The 23,530-nt window shown below is 42.6% G+C and overlaps 1 protein-coding gene across 2 annotated transcripts in view; it reads right to left on the bottom strand.

Annotated features, from left to right (window-relative positions):
- The window catches only part of tmem8b (transmembrane protein 8B), a 144,877-nt gene that overhangs the window by 103,323 nt on the left and 18,024 nt on the right, over window positions 1–23,530 (bottom strand). For both annotated transcript variants that reach the window (XM_029124852.2, XM_029124853.2), the window contains exons 2-3: window positions 13,125–13,314; window positions 6,303–6,510 (exon numbers count right to left, since the gene is read on the bottom strand). In XM_029124852.2, coding sequence (XP_028980685.1) covers window positions 6,303–6,510; window positions 13,125–13,314 — 398 coding nt within the window. The remainder of the gene's footprint in view (window positions 1–6,302; window positions 6,511–13,124; window positions 13,315–23,530) is intronic.

The raw sequence follows: 23,530 nt of genomic DNA, 5'->3' as shown, positions 1-23,530 counted from the left end.
CTCCCTAGGGAGACGTCCTGTGGGCATACTTACTAGATGCCCGAACCACCTCAACTGGCTCCTTTTGATGCAAAGGAGCAGTGGCTCTACTCCGAGTTCCTCACGGATGACTGAGCTTCTCACCCTATCTCTAAGGGAGAAGCCAGCCACCCTTCTGAGAAAACACATTTCAGCCACTTGTACTCACAATCCAGTTCTTTCGGGCATGACCCAGCCTTCATGACCATTGACCGGTATATCGAGAACTTTGCCTACCGGCTCAGCTCTCTTTTTGTCACAACGGTGCAGTAAAGCAAATGCAATACCGCCCCCGCTGCTCCGATTCTTCGGTGAATCTCCCACTCCATTGTCCCCTCAATCGCGAACAAGATCCTGAGATACTTGAACTCCTTTACTTGGGGTAACGCCTCATTCCTTACCCGGAGGAGGCACTCCATCAGTTTCCTGCTGAGAACCATGGCCTCAGAGTTAGAGGTGCTAATCCTCATCCCAACCGCTTTGCACTCAGCTGCGAACCGGTCCAGTGAGTGCTGAAGGTCACAGACCGATGATGCCATCAGGACCACATCATCCGCAAAAAGCAGCAATGAGATCCCCAGCCCACCGAACTGCAACCCCTCCCCACCCCGACTATGCCTCGATATCCTGTCCATGAAAGTTCTAAAAAGGATTGGTGACAAAGCGCAGCCCTGGCGGAGGCCAACCCCCACCTGGAACGAGTCGGAGGTCAACAGTGTCCCATCCTTACTGTACACAGCTTGGATGGTTCCCCGTTTTCCCCTCCTGAGGTGGCGGACGGTTTTCCAGAAGCACCTTGGTGCCGACCGAAAGTCCTTCTCCATGGCCTTCCCCGAACTCCTCCCACATCCGCTGTTTTGCCTCTTTCACAGCAGAGGTCGCAGCCCTTCGGGTCTGTCAGTACACTGCAATCGTCTCTAGAGTCCTCCGGGATAACATATCCGGAAGGCCTCCTTCTTCAGTCGGACAGCTTCCCTGACCACCGTTGTCCACCAGGGTGTTCGAGGGTTACCGCCCCTTGATGCACCTAAGACCTTTAGACCACACTTCCCTGCTGCAGCTTCGGCAATGGAGGGTTTGAACATCGACCACTCAGGTTCAATGCCCCCAACCTCCACAGGGATGCCAGAAAAGCTCAGCCGGAGGTGTGAGTTGAAGATCTTTCGGACAGGGGCCTCCTCCAGACGTTCCCAGTTCACCCGCACTACCCATTTGGGCTTTCCTGGTCTGTCCAGAGTCTTCCCCCACCCCCTGACCCAACTCACCACCAGATGGTGATCGGTTGATAGCTCCGCCCCTCTCTTCACCCGAGTGTCCAAAACATGCGGTCTCAGATCCGATGACATGATCACAAAATCAATCATCGCTCTTCGGCCTAGGGTGCTTTGGTACCACGTACACTTATGAGCATCCTTATGTTTGAACATGGTGTTCGTTATAGAAAATCCATGACTAGCACTCTAACCCGTACCAGTTTATTCCTATCTGTACCAAGTACCTTAATTAGGGCTGTCTACGTTAATGCGTTAACACCTGTGATTCATTTAAAATGCTTAACAACATTAACGTTTTGTCTCTGTTGCATTTATTCTTTTGCGATCCTCTGAACCATCCATAGACAGTGATTGCCTGTAGAGTAAGCTGCCAGGAGTGCTGATTCCCGTGTAACAACGTACCATAAGTTTATTGGCACTTGAGAGTGCGTAACAGGTACAGTTTTACATTAGAGCAGAGGAGAGTAGGTATTCTGTGAATCATGTATGATACATATCCAACCATGGATGCGCTGTTCCAAGTTGTCGGATATTGGAATATTCTTCCTGATGTCCCCCACCCCAAAATCCATGTCTGGAATGACTGCCGGTCCAGAGCTGTAACGCTGTAGGCAAGGCACAGGCACCAGGCATGACAGCAACATATCCCTCATGAAAAAGGACCATAGTTACACAAGTCACCTCAGATGTCAGCCATTTAGCAGTTGGTATATAGAGCAGTTTCTATTTTACATATTAGTTTCTGGCTTTTGAACGGTAAGAGTCAGTGACATCTTGCACTAAAGACTGTCAGGGAAACAAGTGTCTTCTGATTCCCTCTACTGACTTTGCAGTCTACACCAGCAGTTTTAATTAATTATTTTCACACAATGTTTTTCACTCCACTTGCTAATTGGCAGGCTCAGGAAAGTTAAAGATTGAGATGCTTCCTCCAGGCCTTTTTGCAAGACTCCAGAGTATTTTCCATATACCACTGTCAGGACTCCTGGCCACAATGACACAAACATACTGAAGGGCAGTGACTTAACTGCTGTGTCATTCAGGAGACTAAACATCCAATTTGCAAGATGAAATTAAAGCAAACCAGGCAAACCCTAAATCCTTTGATACTGGCTTTGGCTGACCCCTCTCAAGCTAATCCTTCACCACTAGTTTTGTTTGACAGACAGGAAGTGGCACTGTGGACATGATTATTGAATGGGTTACCACAGGGGGCTATAGGAGGCCATTTCCAACCAATAGTCAACTTTGTTGCAGCGTCAATAGCATGATACCCATGTACACACATACAGAATACATACCCATTCCCAGTTGTTTGTGTGTGTGTAAGCTTGTTCAACTACTTCTGAACAGTCACTGCTGAGACAAACTATCCAAACACTGATATTACCAAGACAACACAGCTCAAACTTTTCAGGAGAGACGTTTGTATGTAGAAAAACATGTTCTGGGACATTTTGTCTTTCATGCAGAAATGCCTTCTTGAAGATCTTAACTTCAATGTGACTTAATAATAAACTAGTATGCAAAGTGAAAATGTGAATAAAATGTAAAACTAAAACCCTTATTCAACCTGTGGAAAATACAGGACTTTCCTTCCATTGGCTGAGATAATGAAGGGGCTGGACATGCTGACTTCTGATTGGTCTATCGTGTAAACAGCTTTTGTCATAATACGACTGCTTGGTCAATGTTTTCTTGTAGAAAACAACTGTCCAGGGATTACAATTACAAGAAAAAGACAATCGTGGCAGTTATGAAAGCGACAATGAAAGATGCATAGATTATTGGAGTATTGAATGCCTTGAATGTGAATGGTAGCGAAAAGACGCATTGTAAACAACGTCAACAGACTAAACGCAAAAAACAAAGGACTTTGTATGTAATCAGAGGATATATAATTGATTCAGTCTGCCGCAAAACATTCCTACATGTATACGGGTAGTGTAATGTTTGCTAAATAGCTACAGATAATTCCCTTTCAAAAAGTTGTCCAATTCGTTTGTATTGCTAGTTATCTAGCTATAGCTACTGACGTAACTGGTAACGTTAGCTAGCTAGTTAACCACATTAACAGCTAGCTAACATTTCCTGGTTTCTAGCTTGTGTGTGATTGTGCTTAGCTATTATGTTTCCCCAGTAACTGATGTTACTGTTAACGTTAACTAGCTAGGTAACAACATTAACATACCAGCTAGGTAACATTTCCTGGTTTCTAGCTTGTGTGTGATTATGCTTAACTATAATGTTTGCACAGTAAATTACTTTACTGTTAACGTTAGCTAGCTAGGTAACAACACTGACTTACCAGCTAGCTAACATTTCCTGGTTTGTAGCTCTTTGTGTGATTATGCTTAGCTTTTATGTTTGCATAGTTTTCACAAAAGTTAACAAGCCACTTAGCGTGATAATAAGATATCTGATTGACCGGTCATTCATCCAGGTGTAACCTTATAATGGCTCAGTGGCTGTCCACCTGCACTCAAACTATCTGCACTTACATTGCTGCTAGTGTTTATTATGAACCCTGCTGCTAAGCTACTTTACCTTTCACTCTACTGTTTATAGCTGATCTATCAAGTACATGTGAAAAAAACTTTAATGTAATTTTCTTTTATTTGGTTTGATATAGTATGAGTTTATTAGAGACCAACAAGACCAGTTTAGCACAAGGACAGAGTGTCCCCATTTGAATACTTAAATAGCTGGGTGGGGTTAAGGCCTAAGAGGGTTTGAACTAAGCTGAATGTGTGTAAACAAAGACCAACTCTCTGGAAAGTGTGAATCTTTCTCAGAACTAAGTATGGCAGATTATCAACTTTTAAAGCAGCATATCTTTCTCATAACTTCATCAAACAGTTATTTTATATACAATTTCAAAGCTCTGAATCTGGACCTTTATAAAAAGCAAAACTAAAATTTTGCAATAAGCCCAGTTTCCCGAATTCTGTTACATATTTTCGTGTATTACATATTACTGTAAATCAAACTGTAAAGCTTGGTGCCGTTATACCCACTACAAGGCCAACAACCCGACAAGTAGGGATCAAATGTTGGTTAGCTGCTGATGTCAACATGAAGTACATGCTCAATGGATTTCTATACCTGAGGAAGGATGAAACCAGGCCAGCAGGTGAGCAAAATCATTTTATTTCCATGAATAAGCTGTAGCCTATGTGTTATTCATCCTCTGACATTTATTGTGTTTATCAAGCCAGCGAGCTTTAGGCCTATGTACGGCTATTCATGCTGATATATTTTGAGCTTCGCAAACTGGTCGATAAAGTCTCATTTTTTACTTTAATCAAACTTAAATCTAATGGAATTCTCTTTGAATAATTTGAGTGTTGTGAAACTTTCATTTTGTACATTTGTAGGGCCTAATAAACAAATTAAAATACAATAGCCTGTGTTCTTGGAAATAATCGTTCTTCGTATTCTTTTCTTATTCTTTTTTTTTTCATTTAATAATAGTTGGAATAATTCTGTTCTGTCAGGATTGGGAAACACTGCTATAGAGAGTGTACTAGTATCACATTAATCTAGAGAGAGTGTACTAGTATCACATGGATCTAGAGAGAGTGTACTAATATCACATGGATCTACATAGAGTGTACTAGTATAACATGGATCTATAGAGAGTGTACTAGTATCACATGGATCTATAGAGAGGCGACTAGTATCACATGGATCTATAGAGAGGGGACTAGTATCACATGGATCTATAGAGAGTGTACTAGTATAACATGGATCTACTTAGAGTGTACTAGTATCACATGGATCTACAGAGAGTGTACTAGTATCACATGGATCTACAGAGAGTGTACTAGTATCACATGGATCTACAGAGAGTGTACTAGTATAACATGGATCTACAGAGAGTGTACTAGTATCACATGGATCTATAGAGAGGGGACTAGTATCACATGGATCTACATAGAGTGTACTAGTATCACATGGATCTATAGAGAGTGTACTAGTATCACATTAATCTAGAGAGAGTGTACTAGTATCACATGGATCTACATAGAGTGTACTAGTATAACATGGATCTATAGAGAGTGTACTAGTATCACATGGATCTATAGAGAGGGGACTAGTATCACATGGATCTATAGAGAGGGGACTAGTATCACATGGATCTATAGAGAGTGTACTAGTATAACATGGATCTACATAGAGTGTACTAGTATCACATGGATCTACAGAGAGTGTACTAGTATCACATGGATCTATAGAGAGGGGACTAGTATCACATGGATCTATAGAGAGTGTACTAGTATAACATGGATCTACATAGAGTGTACTAGTATCACATGGATATATAGAGAGGGGACTAGTATCACATGGATCTATAGTGAGTGAATTTGTATAACACGGTCCTATAGAGAGTGTACTAGTATAACATGGGCTTAAGATATCATCCATCACTGCAGTGTCATCTAGAGGCAAACTCTCCACCCCTCTATCCCTCCACCCCTCTATCCCTCCACCCCTCTATCCCTCCACCCCTCTATCCTTCCACCCCTCTATCCTTCCACCCCTCTATCCCTCCACCCCTCTATCCATCCACCCCTCTATCCAGCTACCCCTCTATCCCTCCACCCCTCTATCCATCCACCCCTCTATCCCTCAGTCCCTCCACCCCTCTATCCCTCCACCCCTCTGCCGCTCTATCCCTCCACCCCTCTATCCCTCCACCCCTCTATCCATCCACGCCAACCCTGTTCCTGGATATCTACCCTTCGATAGGTTTTAATTCCAACCTTGTTCAAGTTATTAAATTAATAATTATAATAAATGGTGCTAAAATAGGTTGGGAGAGAAAACAGGATGTTAGCTCTCCAAAAAGAGAATTGGGCAGCCTCACCCAGGGAATAGGGTGCAGTTGTAGTGTTCTATCTAAGGAAAAGGGTGCAGTCGTAGTGTACTATCTAGGGAATAGGTTGCAGTTGTAGTGTACTATGTAGGGGATAGTGTATAGTTGTAGTGTACTATCTAGAGTGTCACCTTGACAGATATCTTGCCCTGGTCCTTGGGCAGGTGTGCAGCCAGGAACCAGTCCCCAGGGGGTGGGGAGGTGACGTTGAACACCCCCGTGGTGCGGTTTGGTAGAGTCCAGGTCAAAGTGACAGCAAAGGAGTCTGGGATGATGGTATCCCGGGGGAACCGTGTGTGGAGGGGGTTGATGACGGGAGGGGCACCAGACCGGAAGTATCTGGATGGAGGAAATGGACAAACACACATCAGTTACAACATGAAACACACAAATGCATATACACACACATAAACATACAGTCCTGTGAAAAAGAAAGTACACACCCTAGATAGTTGTCTCTTTTGTAAATGTTTTCAATATTTGACTTACAAATTAAATTACAGTTGAAACTAATTATGCAATTTAAAAAAAATAGAAATGCAATTTCATAGCTCTTTCATTGACTGGGAGGAATGTTCCCCCACTCTACAGTCATCCTTCAAATTTGTTTTGTTCAAGGAGTTCCTTTCATGCACAGGCCACTTCAAGACCCCCACACCATTTCAGTAAGACTGAAATCTGGCTTTGACTAAGCCATTCCATTCTGTTGTAGCTTTGCTTGTGTGTTTTGGATTTTCCTGTTGCAAGATCCATTTTTTATTCAGCTTCAGTTTTATGACAGAATGGCTGACATTCTCCTCAAGAATTCTCTGGTACAATATCAACAATACGAACATATGGAAAGTTGGTCAGGCCCTGAGGCAGCAAAGCAGCCCCAAACCATATTGCCACCAACTCCATGCTTTATGGTAGGTATGAGGTTTTTGCCAAACATGGCTTCTGGCGTAATTGCTGAGCAACTCCATCTTTGATTAATCTGTCCCAAGCACACCCAGGTGCTGTTTTGCAAATGTCCTGATTTAGATGAATGTTCTTATAACATACCATGAAATGTCTATAATACTGACATTCTACGAAGCCCTGGAGGTGACATTGAATGATTTTTTTAAATAAAACGTGCTCTCGTATAAACATGTTTCAGGATTTTTGTTCTTACAGATAACGTTAGATGGAAAGTTAATTTCAATAGACTACACATTTTTACCTTGGGTCTTTGTGTTATGTGTCCTTGTTCTTTCTTGCCCTTCAGTGTCCAAAAGATCTATAGAACGAGAGCACGTTTTACAAAACTAGAGCACGTTTTATAAAAGAAAAAATCATTCAATGTCACCTCCAGGGCTCCTGGTAACCAAGTTCTGAGCATGTTTAGTGTGGAGTATTCTCCTAACTCATAAGAAAAGGACACAATATCTTTCTTGCAATGTTCCCATAAAATATTTCAAGGAACATTATAATCTTAAATTCTGAGAACATGTTAACCAGGTTCTGGGTCAGATATTAATATTATCACTGCAACATTTATTTCACATGACAAAAACATTCCTATTAATGTTCATCAGTGACCTACTAAGAGCCTCGGGGGAATGTTCTTTAAGGCTGTGGGAACAGTTCTTGATAACAGGATAATTTCATTAGATTAATTACGATTATTTGACAAACATTCACACCCCTAATTAAAAGGCAGGCCGGCAATGAGAGAGCGTGTATGAAGGCATTCTTGGACGCAACACACCAACAGATTAAAAGAGACTGCCCAAACACTGACGAGGTGCGCGTAATGTTTTCAGGAGCCACTCCATAACCAGCCGTCCGTGGAGAAGGTGATGTATGTTATTTATGAAGTCACATGTTCTCAGTTCACTGCAGCAATATAGCTTAATTAATGTGTTTTATTCACGTCGTCAGGTTACACACACTGTAGACACGAGGACGGGCACAAGCACACACAGACACACACACATTCACACACACACACACACACACACACATTCACACGCACGAACCCAGACTCACATGCAGACACACTCACACACACAGAGACTGGAGAATGTTCCCCAGGGACACACAGGTCCATCATCATTTAGTAGGATCTAAAACCTCAACACTGTTAAAATTATGGCCTTAACTTTTCTCATTACAGAAACCATAAATCAGAGACACAACCATCACCAGAGAATTAATTAGAGATGGGGAGAGAGAGCAATGACAGGGAAAGATAAAGAGAGAGCGAAAGAGAATGGGAGTCAGAGAGTGTTATGGAAGTCACCCTCAAATCTATCATTCTGAAGACTTTACTTCCTGTAGCTCCTCCAAATAGACAGGAAGTATTACAAAAATCACAAAGACAGGAAGTATTACTCCTGTAAGACCTGACGAATATAAATTATCCTGTCTGTTGATTCTGAAGGTGCGGCAGCATTTCTGTGATTACAAGTCTTCGGTCTGGAAGTGTGTTAATGTGTTAGTAGACAGAGGCATACAGAGGAACCTGGGGAAGGTGATGACAGAGGACCCTGGGGAAGGAGCCAAAAAAGGAAACGGGGAAAGGAGACGACAGAGGAACCATGGAAAGGAAACGACAGAGGAACCATGGGGAAGGAGATGACAGTATTGGCCTCATTAAAGTACCAAAGCCAGAATGGGTCAAGTCACCTCAATCGCTCAGGGACTGTTCTGCTCTCTCCCTCTCTCTCGATCACTCTCTTGATCTCTCCCTGTCCCCCCAGTCTATTTCTTCCCCTCTCTTTCAGTGGAATATTTCAAAACATATTGCCAAAGCACAACTGAAACAACTGAAAAATAAATTGCACATTATGCAGCTGAAAGAGGCCAATGCCATCAGGGAATACCGTTGCCATGAAAGGGTGTACATGGGCAGGACCCAAGGTGTCCCAGTAGAACATTGCCCAAAGCATCACACTGCCTCCGCCGGTTTACCTCCTTCCCATGGTGCATCCTGGTGCCATGTGTTCTCCAGGTAAGCAACGCACACACACACCTGGCCATCCACGTGATGTAAAAGGAAACGTGACTCATCAGACCAGGCCACTTTCTTCCCTTGCTCCGTGGTCCAGTTCTGATGCTCACATCCCCATTGTAGGCACTTTCGGCAGTGGACAGGGGTCAGCATGGGCACCCTGACTGGTCTGTGGCTACGCAGCCCCGTATGTAACAACCTGTGATGCACTGTGTTCTGACACCTTTCTATCAGTACCAGCATTAAATTTTTCAGCAATTTGAGCTACAGTTGCTCGTCTGTTGGATTGGACCACACGGGCCAACCTTCGCTCCCCACATGCATCAATGAGCCTGTCGCCGGTTCACTGCTTTTCCTTCTTTGGACCACGTTTTATAGGTACTGACCACTGCAGACCGGGAACACTCCACAAGAGTTGCAGTTTTGGTGATGCTCTGACCCAGTCATCTAGCCATCACAATTTGGCCCTTCAAAATCGCTCAGATCCTTATTCTTGCCCATTTTTTCTGCTTCTAACACATCAACTTTGAGGACAGAATGTTCATTTGCTGCCTAATATATCCCACCCACTGATAGGTGCCATGATAACTAGATTATCAGTGTTATTCACTTCGCCTGTCAGTGGTCATAATGTTATGGCTGATGGGTGTATCAGTGTTATTCACTTCACCTGTCAGTGGTCATAATGTTATGGCTGATTGATGTATACGCTAACATTATAGTCAAAAGACAACAACAAAAATATTGAATAACATTAGAGACAAAAGACTACAAGAATAATAAAATCAGCAACACGTACAGTCACTCCCGGTCCCTCATCTTCTGCCAGGATGTTATGTAGCAGGCTTCCAGCATACAAATGTCTTTGTTCTCTTCTAATAGGATTGGCAGCTTTTCATTATCTGAAAAGTTTTTGATTATAGGTTCAAATTTTAGGAAGTAATGTTTGAATGTTCAGCCCTTGTGATCACACAACCTTCCCTATACAGTGATCCAGGCTGTCTTGGGTCTACCCTACTCAATGGGAAGGTTGTGATCACACAACCTTCCCTATACAGTAATCCAGGCTGTCTTGGGTCTACTATAAACCAACCCCAGAGTGTTCAGAGTGCAACCAGCCTCAATCACAAAACACAACAGTGGGTATAGAAAATAAATGAGTGTTATGAAGGGCACAGGAGAGAACAGCATCAGTCGTTTATTTCTGGATGTAGCTGCAGGCATCTAGATAACATCCCCAAAATCTAAAACGGACATAGAAGTGGCCAGAACATTTATGTCTAAAACGTTAAAGTAACTGTGAGCAATTCACACACACAAGGGCTCACCTTAAAAAGACATTGAAATCTCAATGTGACTTCTCTGGAAAATAGAAGACACATCCCCAGCAAAATAACAGGTAAGACTCCTGGATATGTGTCTCTTATCCTTCTACCAGTGTGTTTCTCCTTGCTCTCAGATGCTCCCAGGGGAGGGGTTGTGTGGAGGTTGGCTTGGTTGACCTCAGCCTGAGCCTTGTGCTCTGACAGGTAATAACTCAAGCTGGCCTCCTGCTGCTCTCCTCTCGCTCTTCCTGTCTCTCCTTCTCTTGCTCACTCCGTCTCTCCTTCTCTCGCTCTCCCAGTCTCTCATTTTCTCTCCCCCTCTGCCTTATACTTTCATTCCCTCACTATGGCCTGCTAAACGGAAGCCCCTCCCCCTGCCTCTACTACTCTCTCCTCTGTTAATCACTTTCCCACCCCATCCCCCCTTTCTGTAAAGCCCTGACTCTCATCCTACAAAGCCCTCCACCTGTAAAGCCCCCTCTCTCCACCTGTAATGCCCCCTCTCTCCACCTGTAATGCCCCCTCTCTCCACCTGTAATGCCCCCTCTCTCCACCTGTAATGCCCCTTCTCTCCACCTGTAATGCCCCCTCTCTCCACCTGTAATGCCCCCTCTCTCCACCTGTAATGCCCCCTCTCTCCACCTGTAAAGCCCCTTCTCTCCAACTGTAAAGCCCCTTCTCTCCACCTGTAATGCCCCCTCTCTCCACCTGTAATGCCCCCTCTCTCCACCTGTAATGCCCCCTCTCTCCACCTGTAAAGCCCATTCTCTCCACCTGTAAAGCCCCTTCTCTCCACCTGTAATGCCCCCTCTCTCCACCTGTAATGCCCCCTCTCTCCACCTGTAATGCCCCCTCTCTCCACCTGTAAAGCCCCTTCTCTCCACCGGTAATGCCCCCTCTCTCCACCTGTAATGCCCCCTCTCTCCACCTGTAATGCCCCCTCTCTCCACCTGTAATGCCCCTTCTCTCCACCTGTAATGCCCCCTCTCTCCACCTGTAATGCCCCCTCTCTCCACCTTTAATGCCCCCTCTCTCCACCTGTAATGCCCCTTCTCTCCACCTGTAAAGCACTTTGTCTATCACCTGTAAAGCATTTTCTCTAACACCTGAATAGCACTTTCTCTACCACCTGTATAGCACTTTCTCTACTACCTGTAAAGCCCTCTCTCTACCACCTGTAAAGCCTTCTCTGTCCTCTCTGTTTGGGATATAAGAATATCTACTAAATCTGTTTTCTGGGGTTTCATCTAAACTCTTGTGTAGGCGGTGACCTCTACTGTCAGACATTAGGGATTTAATCTATTTCTTCTAGATTTGATTAGTTGAATCACAGCCCTATTTGTCAGTATTGGTACACTGAAACTACAGCAGAAGGCACATCTAATTAAGTATCCAGGAGTGTATTGTTCAGTTCTTTCAACACCAAGGACAGTCACTCAACAGCACTTTCATCTGTAAACAGCCAAAAACCAACATGACAAACTAAAGACCAACTCTGCACCTGAAGTGATCTCCTTAGCCTCATAGTCTGGTGAAAAGAAGTGCTTCACATTAACCCAATAGAGCTCTAGTCAAAAGAAGTGAACTATAAATGATGATGTATTTGCCATTTACTATGAACGCACAAACAGTAGATTACTTTGGATAGGAGTGTCCATTAAATTACTAAATCTACATGTATGTTAGGCCACCGTACAGGAAGTAGGCCTAGTAACCGTCTCCAGAGCAACCAATGACAGGAAAGGCAGTACCAGTCTGGACTCCACTGGTAGGGTCTATTGCAAAGTATCTCAGAAAGCTATTTCATTATAATGATCACATCAGATCTGTCTTCCACATATACCATTCATGTCTCCCAGATTGACAATCATGAACTGTGTGTGTGTGTGTTTGTGTGTGTGTGTGAGAGAGCTCACCTCCCTGTTAGTGTGTGTATGCATTTGTGTCTGAAACAGAGCCTGTAATTGGTTGTGTGATCATCCATCTGTGTCTGTTTGTGTTATCAACAGAGATTCAGTCAATTCCCCTGTCGCCTTGTTACCGGCCCAAAGACACGCTGCCAGGACAACGATATGGATCTGCTGTGGTGCTGCGGTCAGTCACACTGTTGTAGACCTCATGGTGTCTCCAATTCAGACCTGCATGCATCTATAATATAGACCTGTGTCTATATTATAGATGGTGTTTACAATATAGACTTACAGGGGTTTATAGTATAGACTTGTTGGTGTTTATAGTATTGATATGAATGTGTTTATAAAGCTCCTGGTGTTTTTTAGACCTGCTGGTGTTTTACAGACCTGCTGGTGTTTTACAGACCTGCTGGTGTTTTACAGACCTGCTAGTGCTTCACAGACCTGCTAGTGTTTTATAGACCTGCTGGTGTTTATTAGACCTGCTAGTGTTTTATAGACCTGCTGGTGTTTATTAGACCTGCTGGTGTTTATAGACCTGCTGGTGTTTATAATATAGACCTACTGTTATTTACTTTAATTGAAGTCATGTTAAGGTAACATAAGGTTTGTTTTTTAGTTGCTTTACAATAAGGTTAGGGTCAGGTTAGGGTCATATTAGGTTAGGGTCATTTTAAGATCAAGTTAAGGTCAGGTTAGGGACATCCTAGGGTCATGTTAGGGTCAGGATGTACTCACACAGTGACATTGCGGTCAGGGCAGCTATCTCCAAACGTTCCTCCCTGTTCCTTGAAGGTGATGAGGTTCCAGACGGCCACGACTGTGTCCTCAGGAATGGAGAAGTGAAACAGCTCCACACTGGCGAAGGACCGGAAGGCATTCAGTTTCCGAGGCGTCCGTGTGAAGTATTCTGTTACGAAGAAACACTCTGTTGGTAGACAGGGATAAAGAAGATAAGTCATGAAACACTCTGTTGGTAGACATGGATAAAGAATATAAGTCATGAAACACTCTGTTGGTAGACAGGGATAAAGAAGATAAGTCATGAAACACTCTGTTGGTAGACAGGGATAAAGAATATAAGTCAGGAAACAGGATCAGTTGGACTTTCAGAGACACACACAATAATGTGGGTAAGTATAAATAAAGTCACACAATAAAGTCTCTGTTGTTTTAATCTTTAGACTCCACCGGCCACCAGGCCCCCGGGCCACCAGGCCCCACTGGGCCACCGGGTCACCAGGCCCCTGGGTCACCAGGCCCCACTGGGCCACCGGGTCACCAGGCCCCCGGGTCACCAGGCCCCCGGGTCACCAGGCCGCCGGGCCACAAGGCCCCACTGGGCCACCGGGTCACCAGGCCCCCGGGCCACAAGGCCCCACTGGGGCACCGGGTCACCAGGCCCCTGGGTCACCAGGCCCCACTGGGCCACTGGGTCACCAGGCCCCCGGGCCACCAGGCCCCACTGGGGCACCGGGTCACCAGGCCGCCGGGCCACCAGGCCAACCTCACTGCAGTACTTGGACTCATCACCCTCAGAGATTAGGCCAACCTGGACCAACTAGGTGTCCCCAGAAAAGTAATCTGATCAATACGTCGTTGGAGGTACAGGCATTATTTTAAGTGTGTGTATGCAGGTGTGTGTGTGTACCTGGGTATGTGCTTGTGTGATGTAAAGTGCCAGCTCATCGCTACACTCAGGATGACATCATTCAGACAGACAGACAGACAGAGAAGAACAACAGACACAGAAAAGAAAGCAAGAAAAAAGACAAGCAGACACAAAAAGAAAGGCAGACAGCCATACCAGGTGTAATCTGCTCCTAGAATACTATCATTACTTGGGCCATGCCAGATTACCTGGATTAGGCTGAGAAGTGTCATATTACCTGGATTAATTTGGGCCGGCTCTTTTCAGACTAACTGGCTCAACGCAGAGTTTTTATCAAGGAGAGGAAAAGTCCTGAGTGACTTTCTTTGGGGGTTTAAGTGTTTAATACTTCCTTCACAGTGAACACTAATCCCCCAGGCTCACTGAAAGGGGAAGCGGTCCACTGCATTGCAGTGGGGTTACGTCACAGCAGTGTTCGCACCACACCAGCACCACTCATCACTCCGGCAAAACAGGAGAGATAACACATACCTCTATTTGGGTAGTAATTCAGAAGCCCATTAACAGTGCAAAAACCTCCATGGTAGAGGAAGTGCACCAGGGTCCCCGCAAACAGCGAGTAAGATGATCTGGGAGTAACACAAGGATCCAAAGGCCAAAGGCCACGGTTGGAGCGTTAAAGAACTGCAGCATGGATCTTGGGGCCTCGAAGTCTTCCAATCTGGAATTGGATGTAACCTCCATGCAAATAGCCTACTGTATTTAAAATAGCTGCCAGAAAAACTAATTTATCGAGGTCAACCGCAAAATGTGAACACCTGGAGTTTGCTGAATGGCATTGCCATTTGTAATACAACTGAGGGCTATGGTCAGAAGAAAACAACATAAAGCGTGATGGCCACACAAACCATTGGGGGGTTTGGGGTTGAAAGAAGGATGCATTTGCTGAAAAGAACCTCACACATAATGTTAAATATCATGGAGGCTCTTTGGTGTTATGGGCTTGTTTTGTCTTGACGTTGTTACGATCTATATTAGCAAACATTATCTATCTGTAAACCATCTATATTAGCCGATAGATAATATCTTTAAACCATCTATATGATTTACACCCCTCTACTTATTTTAAATGCGTGCACACCTACACCACTACACACACCCTCCTCACACAGACACACACCCGCAGTCAAACCAAAAACATGGACCACAGCTCTGCGATCCACAGCAGGACCTACAACCAGGGACAGATGCATGAGGCTGTGAATCGGTGGTCAGCCAGACTCAAGGGGGAACATACAGTAAGTCAGCATAAATAAGCCTTTAACTTAGTTCCCTCTGCCATCTGCCTGGAGAGCAGTGTCCCTCCTCATTAAAACATTTCAAGATATTTACTGTCTTCTTTGTTCATTATCTTCTGTATCACACTTTAATTGTGTGCGTGTACCTACATGATGTGGTCAGACGCAGTGCCTTTCTTAAGTTGTCCCAGTTGTCCCAGTCTTTGCTCAACCAACCCTCTTTACTGGCTACATTCCAGCCCTGTACATGGTACTGTAGGAGGAGGTGCCCTCTTTACTGGCCACATTCCAGCCCTGTTTAAGGGACTGAAGGAGGAGGTGCCCTCTTTACTGGCCACATTCCAGCCCTGTATAAGGGACTGTAGGAGGAGGTGCCCTCTTTACTGGCCACATTCCAGCCCTGTATAAGGGACTGTAGGAGAAGGTGCCCTCTTCACTGGCCACATTCCAGCCCAGTATAAGGGACTGTAGGAGGAGGTGCCCTCTTTACTGGTCACAATCCCCCAGCCCTAAATAAGAGACTGTAGGAGGAGGTGCCATCTGCACAATTGAACATATCGCACAAGCTCATAACAGACACAATGTTTCCCTGTGAATCCTTAGGGACACCACTTCCACAATGTTGTTTCATTTGATGCAAGTTCCTCCCATGCTTGACCTTCAGTGACCGCCCTGGATCACAATGCTACGGCTAACTACATCCATATAAACACATACTTAATCTCTCTTATGCTTATACACCCAGGTGACAAACATACACACTCATATGCAGATTTCCATACCTACACTAACTCACACGCACACAGACACGCACACACACACACCTCACCTATAACTAATAAGACTCTTGCCCAAACCCAACCCAAACCCATGCGATAACCCAAAAGCAAACCCAACACCCAACTCCCTTTTAACTCCATCCCTCCAGATTGCAGAACCAGAACAGATGGTCCACTGATTGTAATTAATTAGGGGGAAAAGCAACGAAGGTGCTGGAACCCTCTTATGTTTGTACATATTATTATTATTATTATTAGGGTTTCAGCAGTTCACTGTGAAAGCAGCAAAGCTGCGGGAACCCTATTGTAATTGTTCATTTTTAAATTATTATTATTCTCTTTCTTCTGCCGTTTTTGCAAGTTTACCAACTTCTACTGGCTAACTTTTTTTGAAACATCCATAGGGCTATGCCAAACCCACACAAACAAATGTTGGTGTCCATAGATCAATGCCTCTAACGCCACCATTGGGTCAAAGTCACGATTTTCAAATGCTTATAACTCAGGCTGTGATTGGCCTACAGACATAAAACCAGAGATGATCTACAGGTGAAGCGTAACAAAAGATACTTGGTGGATTTTTAATTTGCAAAATCGTTTGCCTATTGCAGCCAATCAGAAATGGAGGCGAATCCGCCATTCTATACGTGAGGTTGTATCTCAGCCTCCGTTTGTCCAATTGGCACCAAACTTGCTACGCATGTTCGGAAGGAGAACCAAAGGAGGCCTGCTGTGTTTGGCACTAATCCGCCATATGGGAGCACTATACCAAAAAGCCATTTGTAAGGCTCATTACTCCTAAACTCAAACAGATATTTCAACCAAACTTGGTGAGTTGCATAAGTGCAATAGGTTCTTGTACTACAACATAGAGGGAATCGGCATTCCAAACCATGTGACCACCACGGGCCAATCATATTCAAGCTATCAATTAAAGCTTTTAGAAATGCTTGACTGCCATAAAAGTTTGGGCAAGATCGGCCATTGGGGGGCGCTACAGTGTGTCGTCAAACATGAGCTTTTCAAATAGCAATATCTTTGTCCTTCTTGGAGCAGAAATCACCAAACCTAGCTCACAATGTGACAAGCAGGATGCTAAACAAAACTTCCTCTTGGAACATCAAGCTGTTTCGGAAAATCTGTTTAAACGCTCATTACCGCCTAACGCGCAAACAAATTGCTCTCGGCTTGCGTGGCCACTCCTTGTCTTGCGCTCTGTTTGCTTGGACCCCTAATTGCTGCTTGCAGCTATATTTATTATTATTATTCCGTAAAATAAATTCCAGTGAGATTCAATTGCTTAAAGGGGACAACATTTCTATGGTATTAAAGGGCCAAGGGCCGCAACTTCTGGTTCAGTGGCATGCATGTCCGCATCACGGTGGCACTGTCACAAACCTCCAGATTTGCACTTTTTGCAAGCTCACCGCACCCACCTCTTGTCACCTAGATTCTTGAAAATTGGTACATAGGTGTATCTCCTCATGACGAACTTGTTTGCCATTGGGACCCATAAAGTCTGTCATGATGGATTTTCCACCATTTAAAATTTTTTGAAAAAAACAAAATAATTAACTCCAAATGTCCAATCTTCACATACTTTGATATTTGGCATCTAGAAACCATGGACTTCAAAAGTTATCTCAAGCAGACCATTATGTCAAAAAACATGGATGCTATTGACCAATGAACATGAGGGGGCTGTGGTTCTGCACATATATAGACATGGCCTACAAGGATAATGGTATAATAATTCTACTAGGTTTGTATGTTGACAAGGACCATACGGAAAAAATATATATCAACCACACGGTGGCGCTATTAGGGTTCCCCACATTTGCAAGCTCACCAGGCTAACCATGTTTAAAATAAAATCTTGAAAAGAGATATATAAGTCCATCTCCTCCCAAGGAACATATTTGCAATTGGGACCCATTAAGTCGGGCGTAATGGTTTTTCAGCAATTCTGAATTTGTGAAAAATGCTTCAAATGCTACTTCTGTAGCATCAAATCACAGAAACTTTTCATAATTACATTTTAAAATACCACTGAAGGCCCCTCAGCGTGATTTCTTAATGCATATTATTTCAGTATGCACTGATAATTCCAGCATTTTATATTATAATTTTATATTATATAATTAGATATGGAGCAGTATTCTGATCAACTGGTTAAAATTATATTATAATTATATATTAAAACTATTTAGGGCAGTAGTACTGTTAAATAGTATACTGAATATTTATTTATCAACCTTCTAAGATGTGTTATTTTCCTCAGGATCACTCCACTTCTCTTATCAACAAAACATATGCTAACTAGCAGACAATGGTTTGTGTGTTTATTCACTATTTCACTAAAGATGTTGAAAAATAATGAGTTCCGATTCTTGCATATTTAGTAATCGACAAATACGATCAGTGAAAAACACCTTTTTGAAGGTTATGTTGAGCATGTTTGGCTAATTACTGTTTATGTGCGCATTTTTGTTTTCATTCCACTGAATTCTGGGACAAAATGTCTGCGATCAAAGATGGTAGACCAAGACGATTCACCAATCTGATTGTCAAATCTTGATTACCTTCCTGTCTCTGAGACACTCATCTTGTCACCTGTATCTGACTTACTTTGATAAATAGTCTTTAGCAGACAAGTTGCAAATCGTGAAATACCACATGTGTGGCAGACCAGACATCATGTAATGTTATGTTGATCAGTCTTTTTTCTTTACCGGACAGCAAGTTAGTGTGGATTATGTTTTACCGGACAGCAAGTTGTGTGAATTATGTTTCAAGTTGGCCAGATGGGGGCCCTATAGGAAAGGAAAAAGCATTGTATTGCTTGCAACAATGGATAGAAGTTCAAACAAAAAATTGCAATCTGGCTAGTAGTAGCTTTAATGCTGAAACCCACTAAATGCTGCTTGCAGATTAAATTATTTTTATTATTCTCCAGAGCCAATTTTCAGAGGCCTATAGCTGGGTCCCCTCTGGTTCATAATGCTCCAAACTTTGCCTGATTGTAGACGGCCATCATGGTACCCATACTCCTCATGTTGGCGCTGTAGCACTCAGTCAAAAATGGAAAGAGTGAAGCTCATATCTCATGAACCGAATGTCGTAGAGTCACGCAACCAAGTTCCAGATATACCCCTTCTCATGCTGACCAAAAAAGTCTCTGTGGTCTTTTAAATTCGCCCATTGGATTTTCCTCCATTTTGAATCTGGTGAAAAACCCGTTAAAGACATCTGTTCCGAGACCACTGAACAGATGTGCATGCCGTTTGGTGTGAAGGATCTTTGAACTATAAACATCACAGATGTTTCTCATGATTTTGTCGTTGATAAAAACACACTTAAACGACCTCTCCTCCGAAATCGCTAAATGGATTTGGATGACAATTGGTGTGAAGGACCACTGCCTTTAAAAGGTATATAAGAAAAGTTGTGATGGACCTTTAAAACATTATCTTTAAAAGTTATATAAGAAAAGTTTATATCTCAAACAATATGGCTTTATTTTGACTTCTGTGAAAAATTTGTTAACGACATCTCCGAGACCACTGAATGGATTTGCATGCCGTTTGGTGTGAAAGACCTTTGAATCATTGTCTTTAAAAGATAGATTAAAAAAAAGTTGATATCTCAAACAATATGGCTCCATTTTGACTTCTGTGAAAAACTTGTTAATGACATCCCCCGAGACCGCTGAATGGATTTGCATGCCGTTTGGTGTGAAAGACCTTTGAACCATTATCTTTAAAAGTTGTGTAAGGAAATTTTATAAGTCAAACAATATGGCCTCCATTTTGATAGGTGAAAAACTCAACCACATCTCCTCTGAGACTGCTGAACAGATTTGCATGCTATTGGGTGTGATGGACCTTTAAAACATTATCTCTAAAAGTTATATAAGAAAAGTTTATATCTCAAACAATATGGCTCCATTTTGACTTCTGTGAAAAATGTGTTAACGACATCTCCGAGACTACTGAATGGATTTGCATGCCGTTTGGTGTGAAAGACTTTTGAACCATTGTCTTTAAAAGATAGATAAAAAAGTTGATGAGTCAAACAATATGGCCACCATTTTGAAATCAGCGAATTAATTTGATGTGGGCTGGTCTATGACTATATAAGGCCAGAAATCCACATGGCAATATCCAACAGCTACCAAACTAATTATGCCCATTAACATCTCTGCCACAAATGGACAGCAGAAGTCAAGTACAGAATTACCTTATGGGGGCGCTATAAACCTTACCAATGTTTTGCGTTATTTTGACATCTTAAATGACATCTCCGAGACCGTTGAATGGATTGGCATGCTGTTTGCTGTGAAGGATCTGTGGACCATTATCTTTAAAAGTCTGTAAAAAAGTTGATAACTCTAACGATGTGGCCGCAATCCGCAAATGAATTTGACATAGTAGAGGCAAATGTTTTATAAGGCTATAAATCCTAAAGGGATTATCCAGCCGACCTCTGTTCCAGCCTCACATATCTGTAATAACATGATTTTCATATATTTAAGAGAATAATTGTATTACGTGGCCCTTTTATACTGTTATTGTTTTCCAAAGAAACAAATCAGCCATGGAGTGATTGGAGTCATTGTTTTCATTATAAGTAGGCTGTATAGCTATTAGCTAGCCATCTACCGCAATCTTTGTACTACTCTTTAGTTCTGTTAATAATTGTTCTGTTGTCCAGCAAAAATGTAATGACTGAGGTAAAAGTTGCATTCTGCTGCTTAAATAGCATAATGGTTAAAGACAGTCTGCCACATATAAAACCATGGATTAAAACCTGCTAGCAACAACAATATTCATCCCTTCTAATCGGCTGAACTAGGGTTGCCTTGTTCCTTTTCTGGTTCCAAGGACTTTTGGTTTGGTTTTGATTTCCTCTTCTTCGATTGGACATCCTGACTACTAGCAGCATTGGGCATTTTAAAGTAGCAAAAAGTACTTCTCAAGTGAGAGCATGTAGTGAGATGCTTCCTGTGACCCGCTTGGCCCCCTGAAATGCTGCTTGTAGCTTTAATTATGATAAAGTCTGCACAGTGCCGACTGTTCAATTACCCATATATTGATAGTTTTTTGTTTAAAGAATTTTAAATGAACCATCAAAAGTGGTACTGGGACATCAAGACTTAGTTCTTAACTTTCTAGAATTCCACCTGGTGTAACCTTGAATGGAAAATATACATTATGGTTAATACTGGTCATCTTTAGCCATACATGGTCTTTTAACAGGCACCACCAGGTATTTCAATCCTGTATTGATGTTTTAATTTCTGCTTCCCTTCTTGTCGGAGGGCTTCAATGATCTGAAAATATTTCAAAACTGAATATGACTTTCTATAAAACTCCAAGAGTTTCTTGTAAGAAAGCATGTTACCATGTGTACTAGTTATGTCTTTAACAAACATGATAACTTTCTTATACATCTTTTCAATGAAAATATATTTAACTTCTATTATTATTTTTCATATTATTTTCTCTAATATCTAATTTATGTCTTCTGAAGGACAGAACTGAAATTGTATTCATTTAAAAAGGTAGATGTTGTCACGTCCTGGCTGTGCCCCTAGCTATCTCTGCGCTGGGCTCGGGGCATAGCCAGGACAGGACAGGAGTTGGCATCTAGCCACCTCTAATCCTTTTTGGTTTCTCTAATTGGAGGCAGGTGTTGGTCATTGCCTCCAATTGGGGACCCTATTTAAGTTCATTGTGTTGGCCATGCTGATGTGGTTCATTTTGGTTTTGCTTGAGTTTCAGTAAGACCCACGTCACTGGTTGCTGGGTTTTGTTTGTTTGAGACTTTCTTTTATTAAAACATGGATTATTGGAACCACATCGACTCTGTGCCTGTGTCCTACCACAATCTCGTACGTGACATGTTTTAAACAGTGTCTATCCAGTTAAATCCAGTATTGCCTAGACCAGTGGTTCTCAAACATTTTACACCTCAGAGAATATTTAACTGAATATATATCCACTACAGGGAGGACTCTGTACCACCAGCAGTATGTGTACCATAGGTTGAGAAGCACTGGCCTAGACAATGTGCTTAAGGTTGATGTAGATTATTTTTCCTTATACTCTCAGGCCTTCAGGCAGCATGTCATATGCCTTTTACTCAGGAGTGACGTCCATCTAGCCACTCGATGTAAGGGCCTGATTGATTGAGTGCTGCTGAGATGGTTGTCCTTCTGGCTGGTCCTCAAGAACATCCCTATATGAAAACACTCTATTCATATCCAATAAAGATACATGATGGAGTATGAAGGCTCCATTTTCTTTCACTTCTGCCACGTTCTCCCATCTCTGCAGAGAAGCTCTGAAGCTCTATTAGTGTCCTTTGGGTTCTTGGTCACCTTCCTGACCAAGGCCTTTGCCTGTTTAATTAATTTGGCCTCAGGGCCAGCGCTAAGAAGAGCCTTGGTGGGTTTGAAACTTTTCACTACGTGCACCTGGTAACTTTAAATAGTTATGACATTTTGTCATAACCTTCCCTGTTCTATGCCTCAACACAAGTCTCTGAGATCTACAGACAGTTCTTTGGACTATTTATGTACATGAGATATTTATGTTTTGTATTTTCAATAAACTGGAACACATTTCTAAAAACATGTTTTCCCTTTATAGGATATTGTGTGATTGATCACAAAAAATGAATACATTTTAAATTGTAAAAATATGTCTATAACACAACACAATGTGGAGAAAGTGAAGGGGTCTGAATACTTTCCGAAAGACACTGTATACTGCACATGTTGGAGAAGGAAAATAGAAGTTCTTAGCAGTGTTGTTTATTTAATACTGCTTTTCTGCTAATGTTTATCAAGGGTGCCAATAATGTTGGAGGTAATTGAATATAAAAAAATATTGCATTAAAAACAAGAGGAACCAGGCAAGCCTAGTCTGGCCGGCACGCATTTAGAAGGAATGAATGTTGTTGCCCTCGCTGGATTTGAACCAGGGTCTCTTATATGACAGGCTGTGACTTTAACCACTACGCCTCTAAGCCACTAAGCTATATGTGTGCAGGGTGTTCTGCATTGTTAAACTAATTAATCGAAACTACACCGTTCTCGAAACTAGTTCACTACATTAGCGAACATCCAAACCAACAACAGGTATAACAGGGTTGATACACTACATTCAACACGTTAAATTAGAAAGATTACTGTAGGGATTGATTGGGACATATTACCTTGTCATAAAAGTTTTAATATTTAGCTAAACACCATTAAGCAATGTGTTAAACTGAATAATGTTGCTAATTAAGTTTATTTCTACCACCAAAAGAGTCTATGAACTTTTTTAGTTTTGTCAGAGGCGAGGATCGAACTCCGGTGGCTCGCATAGAAGTCCGCGTTTCTAACCACTACACAGTTTAACAACGAGTGGTCAAACACTCTGTCATTTGCTCTTCTTGGGCAGCTCT

The sequence above is a fragment of the Esox lucius genome, chromosome 13, assembly GCF_011004845.1.
Source record: "Esox lucius isolate fEsoLuc1 chromosome 13, fEsoLuc1.pri, whole genome shotgun sequence".
NCBI lineage: Eukaryota > Metazoa > Chordata > Actinopteri > Esociformes > Esocidae > Esox > Esox lucius.
Note: the sequence above shows the minus strand (reverse complement) of the source record. Positions and strands in the feature narration are given on the sequence as shown.